The 11,189-nt window shown below is 32.4% G+C and overlaps 1 protein-coding gene across 2 annotated transcripts; it reads left to right on the plus strand.

The window, feature by feature from the left end:
* The first annotated feature begins 2,603 nt into the window (after positions 1-2,603).
* RKD5 (RWP-RK domain-containing protein) lies at positions 2,604-4,960 on the plus strand. Of its 2 annotated transcripts, none has more exons than XM_078980408.1 (5): positions 2,604-2,857; positions 3,157-3,415; positions 3,966-4,189; positions 4,287-4,504; positions 4,597-4,960. In XM_078980408.1, the coding sequence occupies exons 1-5, from the start codon at positions 2,764-2,766 to the stop codon at positions 4,825-4,827; spliced, it is 1,026 nt and encodes a 341-aa protein (XP_078836534.1). In that variant the 5' UTR covers positions 2,604-2,763; the 3' UTR covers positions 4,828-4,960. The 2 variants fall into 2 exon arrangements, with proteins under 2 accessions (XP_078836534.1, XP_078836535.1); XM_078980409.1 differs by having other exon boundaries at positions 4,296-4,504.
* Positions 4,961-11,189: the final 6,229 nt, after the last annotated feature.

Raw genomic sequence — 11,189 nt, forward strand, 5'->3', positions numbered from 1 at the left:
TACGACCACTACAACTTTCTTCATAGATATTGGATTTATCTATTATTTTATTTTTTATGCTTATTTTCATTTTTTAATTTATTATATCTTCTAAATAAGTATAATGCACATAAAATCATATAATTCACACAATATTCAAGTAATTCCTCTTTATTACTTCAAAATAGGTTACAAATGTTAACACTAACTATTACATCATACTACTAATGCTTAGCCAGAAACATGGGGGTTACAAAAACATACAAGCATATAAGGATCACGTAACATCTATCAATCCACAAAACAATCTGGTGGGCCGATATTGGTGCCTTCGACCCACAAGTATACTGAGAAGACTTACCTATGATAGAAGATAACTGAATCACACACTCAACCTGTTGCTAACATGACCCCTCACACTAAACATAACTCAATAACAACCATAATTAATAATCAAGGTTTAACCCATGAATAATGGTCCAAAACATAATTTACCATACCAACGACAAAAGACCATTTTTCCTTCCACGTATGGTCCAACAACCAAATCCCAAAACTCCCTAGTGAACCAACGCCTAAAAAGGTTTCTTAAGCATACGCCTTGTTACGCTCAACGTACAACTTGATCACGGAAGACTTACGGGGTCGCAAACTAATAAACCCAACGTACTTTGGGTTATGCTTAGCATACCCAACAGGTGTCCAAAACTCTATTAAGGTCTTCATACCTTAAGACTTAATGTCGAAACTTCAGATCCAGATCAAATGAACGTCTAAAATCATAGAGTTGCAAAATTTATGCCTTTACATGGCTACAAGGAGTCCAAAATTAATCTCTAAGTCTTATTCATGACCAAAAGGCTTAATAGATCCATCATGCATGATTGGGAAAGACCAATATCCCATTTTTATGAACCATAATGCTCTTAAATGAGAAGAAACACTCCTCATTAGGTCTGGAGTTGATCAAACTCTCAGGTTCTAAGGTGAGGGGACCAATAATGAACAAATCATACTATATAACTAGATCTAAAGACATATGTATCAATGTTGGAGCTTTATATCTCCAGAAGATGCACAAGGATAAGTAATTGTTGGATCCAAAGGCTTGAGTGCAACACCACAACTCCAAGTGTCTTATTTCACCACCAAGAACACCAAATGACACTCTAAAGCTTCAAAACTCTCACACACAATTAAGGTTTCGAAATAGAGGCTAAGAGAGGTGGATGCTGGAGTTAAGAAATAGTTTGAGACCAAAATTTTCTTTAAATATGGTCCAAACCCTAAAAAATAGGGTTTGCCCTCTGCAGCAGTACGCCCAACATACTTATGCATACGCCCAGCATGCGTAGTGGATCCGCGATCATCATTTAAATGCCTACGCTCGACGTACCTATCTCATACGCACAACATAGGGATCAAATTTGCAAATTTTTAAGGAAACGAACCATAAATGAAACACTGGTGTTACAAATCTCACTAGTGCTTCAATGGGTTAATTTTAAGGGTAGTTTTGGCGTTCGTAAATGGACCGACCAATTGGACATGTTGTCTTTTTAACATTTTGTAATATTTTTTTCCGTGTGCTTTTTCTCTTTGGCATGGTTTCTGTTGTTTTTTATAAAATTTCTTGTTGTTTAAAAAAAAAATATCAACCAACATTACCTTAACTTTGTTTATTTTCCTAGATTAAATTAACTAGAGCAAGTGCGAGTTGATAATGACTAGTGTTTTTTATAGATTGGTGATGGATTATGTGAAATTATGGATGATTAGTGGTTTTTTTACAGCTTAATAATGGATTATTACTTATTAACACCATTATTTACTATTTATTTAACACAACATGTGAAGACCCATTACCATTTATTATTATTATTATTACCATTGACCAATTACCTTTTTAGGTATTATTATTATTATTATTATTATTATTATTATTATTATTATTATTATTATTATTGAAACCGACAACAAAAAAAACTTAAACTTTAATGGTTATATATTTAATTTCTTTGAAGTAATGCTTTATAAACCGTTTGTAAAGTCACGGTTAAGCTGGAGATTATTGCATATGATTCTTTTGTACAAAAATTATTGCATATGTTTCTTTTGTACAAGATATTAAAGTATTCATATTTTTTTTTTGTGCAACCATCAAATTTATATTAATGATATTGTGATTGTTACATATGGTTCTTTCGAATAAAATACATTCTTCATTTGTTTAGATAGTACTGATTTATCTTTTAAAAAATAATTATAATCTTTCGAAATCCTAAAAAAAATTGAAAATCAGAACAATTAATATTCTGAATTAAAATTTTAGAAAAGTAAAACATTATGAGAAAAACATTGAGATTTTCATATACTTTTAAAGATAGTAAAAGTAAGTTACATTGTAGTTAATATAATATTTTAATGAAGCCACTAATTTTTTTAGACAAAATAAAATTTTAGACTTAATCTTGTTGTTTATGTCAAAGCATAGAGACAAAAACTTTTTATATGATTCACATCAAAAAAGGGTTATTCAAGCAATTACACAAAAGTAGATGGGTGAAAGTGAAATAAATGTAGATGATTCATCAAAAACGATACAATTAAATCACATACTTTGAGTTTGAAACAGTGTCTTGTCAATTGTGTATGTGTGTGTGTGAAGAGGTTTTCACCTTTCTCTCTCTTCTCTTGGAAGTGACACAAAACGGACCTCATGCAAAAGCAAAACCCCTTCTTCCCCTCATAAAACCCTCCTGAAGTTATGCCTTCTGCTCTTCAATGGCGTCTCCCTCACAACAATCTCCCCCTCCTCCTCCTACTCATCCTCATTCCCTGAAAGCCCTTGTTGCCTTCCGCAACCTCATCTGTCCAGGTAACAGCAATGCCGTTCAAACTTTCAGATTCCGTGGTTTAGTAGCTTAGCAACACATTCGATTAATCTCGAAATCGGTTTCTGTAAGCTTCAAATTTTTCTAGACTATGCGTTTGTGCCTTTTTCAGACACAAACCACAAAAAGTATACGATTTTCGTCAACCGATTCTAAATGCTATTCCAATTTTCTAACCCTCGACCGAGGGTTCTCAAGTTGGGTGTTAGTTTCTAATTTCAGTTGCAATTAGATAAGTTATACTTCAGATTGATGATTTTATGCCCGATTTTGTTGATTACAGAGCTGATTAGGACGGTGCATCTGTATCGATCGGAGGAAGGAGGGGACGAATCGGAGGTGGAAAGAGAGTATGTGTTTCATAAGGAGAAGGATTACGAAGAGATTAGCTTCTGTAAAGTGTTTACCTTGAAGAAATTTGAAATTTCGTCACATTTTGAAGGGCTTGTGAATGGTGTGTGGCTCTGCATTTATGTCTTCGACGCTTCCTGTTGGTCTCCTGCTGATATCGATCGACTCCCTACTGTTCTTACAATCTCCAGGTAAACTCATTTCTGCTATTATTACTTATTACTCTCACCTTCCCAAAATTAAAGCTTACCTTTTTTTTTACTTTAAAGTTGGTAACATTTGTTGATTGTTATGATTACAAAGAGGAAGGTAGTAATTACAGTAAAACGAACTACCAAAAGCACAACAGAGGGAAAATTTCAAGCTATAAGTTACCAAAAATACCAATGTGAAATTGAATTTGTAATACATCAGGATTTGATTTTCAAAATAAAAGATTGGGCTTAGATTCCTTTCCTGTATTGAATATCTATTTTTGTCTTTTGTCTGTGGTCTTCTGTAGTTCAGTTTTGTTTTGGTTTGTCAGCATGGTGGGATTTTGTTCATGTTTCTTCTGTTTGATTCTTTCTCTATTTAATAATATATTGACCATTTCATAAAGAAAATTTCCATCCTTTCAACACAACTGTTTCAACTTTCAAGACTGAAAGTTTGAACATCTGTTGAGCACATAACTGTTTCTCTCATTCGGGGTTTCAACCTAAAGTTCCTTGAATGTCTGAATCGTTTCATGATTTCCAGGAATCACAAGCTGGAGTCAATCCCAACATTGGCTGATGACTTACAAACAATTAATCAGCTCAGCTGTGAAATGGGGAGGCTTAAACATTGTAAAGGAGAATCTGAGGACGATGGGGAAGAAGACAAAGACAATCGGTATAAGAATCATCACATGTGTGATGTGGATCTTAATTCTCTTCCTTATGGACTTTCAGAAAATGATGAAAGTGATCAAAGTGCCACAGGTTTGATTTCTCAACTTATTTCTATAACAAGAGTCTTTATTAAAAAAAAACAAAGTTGTTATATTAACAAGTTAAAATTAAAATCTATATTGTAAAGATGTTTCAGGGAAGAAGAAAAGAAGGGCAGCAACAAAAGACATAGCTAGCCTTAATCTAGAGGATTTATCCAAGTACTTTGACCTTCCCATCATTGAAGCTTCAAAAAACTTAAAAGTTGGACTCACCGTTCTCAAAAAGAAATGCCGTGAGTTTGGCATTCCCCGTTGGCCACACCGAAAGATCAAATCACTTGACGGTCTCATTTCCGATCTCCAGGTTCTCTGTCTGTCTGTTGTCAGGTCTTATGGGATCCGGTGCATTAGTGTTACTGTATCACTGATAAAATGTTGTTTATGTGAAATATGTAGGAAGAGGTGAAGCGACAGCAAGAGGAGGATAAGGGCGGCGGTGGGGGTGGTGGTGCCGCCTTGGCGGTGGTGGAAAGGCAAAAAATGATAGAAAGTGAAAAGGAAACGATAGAGAAGAAACCGTTCATGGATATCCAAAGAGAGACCAAGAAATTCAGACAAGATATTTTTAAGAAAAGGCATAGGGCTAGACTTCTTGAAACCCAATGCCGAACCTTGCCTTTGTTTTAGTTTTTTTTTTTTTTTTTTTTTTTTTTTTTTTTTTTTTGCATCTAAAATGACTTCAACAATCCAAATAAAACTCCACTTTGTTTTTTTCTTTGTTACTCTTCAAGAATTTGAATTCATCCGAGTGTTTTCGACTTTTCGTATCTTGTGTTCCATTTGTTTCAACAAAAAATTATATTGTTTTTTATCAATTGACAATGGTTTTGGGCTTGGACTTGTTAGCGGATCTTTATATTGTATTTATGTTATTAGTGTAGCCCATAACAGGACTCTCTTTCTCTCTCTCAAAAGTAAAAGGTGAAAGGGTTAATTGAAAACCAAATGACTATCGAAAATGTCACTTCAGTTTCTCATAAAGTTTTATAATTATTGAAGTCATTAAACTTGTCTTTTTATGGGAAAAGACAAAAATGCCCCTCTCATACAAAATGAACCGGTATAAAATGCATTTTGAAATCTCACTCGACCTAATTTGAAAACCCGATCTAGATTCAAATTTCGTAACATAGAGATTATAACTCAAAGTTTTTATATTTGAAGCTACATTAGACAACCACAAAGTGAATAGTACAAAATTAAATCCAACTTTATTGCTTCTATAGATATATACTACATATTCGTCTTTACTTCAAAGAGTCTCCCACGAATCTGTTTTTAAGATGTGTTGAAGTTGAGTTAGTTTCAAAGTTGTGACATGCTAAGGGAATCGTTGTTTGCATTAACGAAACATTTGTTACAACCAATGTTCTACACTTGGTAACAAAATACATTGGTTGTCATAATTATGATTAAGGTACTTGTCTACGAAACATTTTCTCAAGTTTGTAACTTATATCATGTCCTCGATCCTATAATGTAGGTCCTATAAGTATATAATGTGTTATTAGAACGTTGCTTTAATATCCTTTTAGCTTGTATTATATATATATATATATATATATATATATATATATATATATATATATATATATATATATATATATATATATATGTTGATCTATTGAACTGTTTTATATAGAGGGTGTCTTATTAATTTAATATTTATTTTGATGTTAGAATGATAAATATTTAATCATTTGAGGCACGAAAACGTTGCAATATGTGTTTTTGGTGTTATATATAGTCATATAACGATATCATTGATCGAAGAAATATTTATTTTAGCCTTTTGGTCACACAGGTGAATGTGAGTTTTATTGGAAAAACAAAAGTTTTGTATTACCAAAGTTTACATGCAAACCGTAAGTGAGGCAAATAGAAAAAATTGAAGAATATAGTTTTTTTTATATAGACAATTAGATTTAAACCGAAAAAAATTGTATTTTATGTAATAAACTCTTTGAGGAAAACATGACATGTGTTCCTAAATAGTATTTAGTTATTTAAAAAAAAATTGTAAGGCACATGACGTCGCAAAGAGTATTTAACTTTTGAAAGGGTCACACACACTTTCATCACACAGTAAAGTTTCAGTCGTGACGCTAGTTAGCGCAATATTTTATTATTTAATTACGTAAGGAAAAAATACTTATGATGTGCAAAGTTAAAAAATGGTTTAGATTTTAGAATAAAATAAAAGAAAAAAATATAAACCAAAGGAAAATGATGAAACACGTTGGATGACAAAGAAACATGGAAACCACCGATTAGAAAAAAACATACTATCATAATATAACACTTTTAAAAATAAAGGAAATTAATAATCTAGCTTAAAACACTAATTATCTATTCAAAAATAGCCAAAAAAAAATATATGAGCCAAAAATAACTCACGAAATAGTAGATTCACCGGGATTAACTACGGTCAATGCAAGTTGACTACGGTGAAGTACTTTTTCGTGCCAATGAGCTACTATTTTCCGGTCCATCTAATCTTCCGCAGTTCATTGGCCTATAGTATATAATATATAATTTTTCAGATTAGGTTGTTTTGACTATTGATTTCTTGGTTTTACCTATTTTTTATCTTAATGGAGCACCCGGAGAACAACCATGTCAAATTTTTTTATCAAAATTTTACCGTATTGTTGATTAGGAGTAGTTTTTGTATATGGAGATAACTTAAAAAAAACGAAAAAAAATATTAAAACCGTAGGTTTCATACGGTGTACAAGTGCACAATGCACAGATTGTGCACTGTTGACTTGTATACCGTAGGTTTCGTATGAAGCCTATGGTTTTGTTTTATTTTATTTTATTTTATTTATTTATTTATTTAGTTTTTTTAAATTTGTTGTAACCTCGTAAGCCATCATATATATGTTACAATTTCATGATTTTTTTTTTTCAAAAAACTTAAATTTTTTTTAATAAAATCGTAGGTTTTTTGGTGGCTAAGAGGAAACCGTAGGTTAAATTAATTTTTTTTAATACTTATCGAAACAGTAGATAATTTGGCGAAACAGTAGTCAACTCTAATTGTCTACAATTTTGTGGGCTATTTTGAGATAATTCTTAATTTTTGGCAAAATATGGTTAATTACTTCCTTAATTAGTCTACATTAGTAATTGCCTCTATAATATATATAGGGGTGAGCATTTGGACCAGATTGGACCGGACCGGCTCTTGGACCGGACCGGTTATGGAGAATTTTGTGGACCATGGACCGGACCGGATGAGTCGTGTCTGTGTCCGTGTTCGGGTCCAGGTCCGGGTTTTCCGGTTTTTGGACCCGTTTGGACATGTATAACTTTAATTGCATAAAGTATAAGTAATCTACATTGATATATAATATTATAACTTGCAAAATTAATAGGTTTCCATTTCATGCATAACTAATCTACATTGATGTATAATATTATAACTTGCAAAAATTAATTTTCCAAATAAAAACAACTAACATATAAATCAAGTTCACCAACAAAAGTTATACAATTTTAAGACAAACATACAAAAGTATTACCGTAACAACAAAAATCATAGTTTAAACTTTAAAATCAATCAAACTAACAAACTTCATAAACTCATAATCTAATCTTCCACTCAAAAGCTGAATTTTTTTTAGCTTTAATAATTCTACTTTGAAGGATTGTAACTCAGTGAATATAATACCAAAATAAACAAAATTATAGTCTAAATTCATCTACAAACTATAAACTAAATTTTAGAAAAAACCGGAGGTCAATCGGACTTAAAACGGATGAGTTATGGGTGTTTAAAAAACATCACATATTACAAAATCTAGCTGAAAAGCTGAATTTTTTCAGCTTTGATAGCTCTACTTTGAAGGATTGTAACTCACTGAATATAATACCAAAATAAACAAAATTATAGTTTAAATTCATCTAGAAACTGTAAACTAAAATTTGGAAAAGACCGGAGGTCAATCCGACTTAAAACGAATGAGTTATGGGTGTTTAAAAAACATCACAGATTACATGTCAAACCGGTTCTAAACCCGGTAAAAACCGGACCGAACTGGGAAAAAAACTGGACCGGACCGAATAGAAATCTTAGAACGGAGAACCGGTCCGGGGTTCCAAAAAAACGGTCCAGTCTACCGGTCCAAATGCTCACCTATATATATATATATATATATATATATATATATATATATATATATATATATATATATATATATATATATATATATATATATATATATATATCGACAACTAATTCATCTATTACTAATTTTTTATAAAATATTATAATTCGCAAAATAGCATCTAGTTACGTTTTGATAACAATTCCGAAAACGTTGAACATTTTACAAAGTGGTGCAATTCACATGTTATCGTGTATTTTCTAGTTAGGGGTTTATCCGATGTATTAAAAATCAATTTGAAGTGTTCGGTCGAATCGGTTGGATCGAAAACCAAAGAAAGGAACGGTTAGCTCCGATTTTATGTCTATTAATGAACCAAGTTTTTATAAAATCCTAGTTAAACCCATTAAATTAAACCGACTAAAATAAATTAAAATACATGGAAATGAATCATTTTGCATAGCAAACTTTAATGTTTTTTTTTTTTTTTTTTTTTTTTTTTTTTTTTTTTTTTTTTTGCTATTTAGATTTCTTTGAATTTCTTTGTAATGTCTTTATATTTATCTAATACTATATTTGTTTTTCTGTATTATATTATTTTCGTTTTGATGTACATTTATTGATGTAAAACTTATAGTTATGTGTTTTTTAATGTATTTGGATTGATCTACTACTTTTATTTTAGAAGGCCTTGAAGCTCGATAAGAGTGACATCCTCCTTGTTCATATGATAAGTCATACAAAACTGATCATAACAAGAAGGTAAAGAGTGTACAATTATATCTATAGCCAACTCTTCATCAAAATTGACATTCAACTTAAGCAAGCGGTCCACGAATCTCTGCATCTTTTGCAAGTGGGCCGTGATGGGTTCACCATACTTCATTTTGGTTGTGATCATGGAGGCAATGATCTCATACCTCTCCTGCCGATCACCTTGATGGTATCTTTCCATCAAATCATGATACATTTCAAAAGGATAGTAGTCCTCATAGGATTTCTATAGCTCTGCAGTCATGGTTGGAATCATAAGACATGACACCTTTGTTGCATCCCTCTCATGGGTAGTATGTTCAGTGATTTGTTCAGGAGTAGAAGTGGTCACATTAATCTCCTTTAGCTCTTTATCAAGGACATATTATTTGTCCTCATAATGAATAGCCATTCTGATGTTACGAATCCAATCATTGAAATTCGAGCCATCAAAAATGACCCTCCCACATAGTTCATACGGGAGAATGAGCCTGAAGGAATTGGTGTTGAAGAATTGTTTGGGATAGACATCTGAAAAAGAAGAAGAACAAAGTTTAGATTAGATGAATATCCTTAATATTACACCCCACATGATATGTTAAGGGTAGGACCCAACACAATATTCTACAATTGCGAAGAGGGTTGCCGTAATCCAATTGTAAAATATTTGAAGGTAGGTAAATGACGATTTACAATTACCACCATGAAAAACGAAATAGTTTATTGAGTTTTAATTGGTTTGAAATTCCTAGATCTTTGAGATTCATTTAACTTTACATGGGCATGTTTAAATCTCGATTGTGCCCTTCAAGTTTGTGACTGGGATGCCGAGGATTACAAACAAGGTGTGAATAACCAGGAAAATTAAGTTGGTACACCCGATGTTACAAATCACCTAATCAATGTGCTGGTTAACCATACATGCTCAATTGATCTATGATTAGCACCAAACTACCCGTTGCTACATATTATTAACTCCAAATTAGTGGGTCGGTTAACCACGCACGCTCCACTAACGACTTTACAAGGTGCAAAGTGTAATTTCACGGATTAGCACCATTTTCACATTTTTTTCTAAAGTAACTAAGATTGGGAATTTAATTAAAATATTTAGTTACTTTATATTTATCATTATACTTTTAATGAGGGAGAATTATTGTCCTATTCTACCCATCCGGCTAACGACTCTCCACCGGTCAAGGAAGCGGTGGGTGAGAGTGGACACCCATTAAACCACCATTTTATAGGCAGTAACCTTATACCCCCTTATAGACCGGCTTCATAAATGAGGCCTACTAACGGTAAGACAGACTAGTCTTATACATATATATTTTATTAAACTTATAATAATATAAAGTATAAGGGTTGAATTTTAACTTTTTCACATTTGTTATGATTTGCAGGGTCTAAGAAGAAGTAGGGTTGTGGAGCATGGGAAGATGAACTTGATCGTGAGTAATAGGAAAGTGTTGCCTATCACCAAGATTAGAATTTATTCTTTAGTGTTTAATAGTGGGTTAGGTCTAGAGTTGAATAGTTGTTGCTACTCTTTAGAAATGACACGAAACGTTATTCCTTTTCCTAGTTTGTATAAACAAGGTTCTAGATTTGCGTTTAACAATGAAATTGGTTCTATTAATGCTTTCTTGAATGGTACTTTCTATTTTGAAGCATTGCCTTGTAATGGTATATATGAAACTATGATGGTTGTAGAAAACATAGGAAATAATGTGTTGCACATCGATTTGTCCAATGGTTTGGACAAAGCATGCTTGTGGCATTGTTGTCTTGGACATGTCAACAATAAACGCATAGTCCAACTCCAAAAGGATGGAGTCTTGGAGTCATTTGACCTTAGGTCCGATGACACATGTCAATCTTGTTTGCTTGGAAAGATGACCAAGTCACTCTTCACTGGTACCTGTGAAAGGGGTGATGGTTTATTGTATCACATACATACGGATGTATGTGGGCCCTTTAGATCTGCTACAAGGGATGTGAACCGCTTCTATGTAACTTTTACCTATGATTATAGCAGATATAGGTATATATACTTATTCAAGCACAAGTCAGAAACTTTTGAAAAGTTCAAAGAGTTTAAGCGAGAAATGGAGAATCAGTTGG

This window comes from Lactuca saligna, chromosome 2, assembly GCF_052625555.1.
Source record: "Lactuca saligna cultivar CGN05327 chromosome 2, ASM5262555v1, whole genome shotgun sequence".
In the NCBI taxonomy this organism is placed as follows: domain Eukaryota; kingdom Viridiplantae; phylum Streptophyta; class Magnoliopsida; order Asterales; family Asteraceae; genus Lactuca; species Lactuca saligna.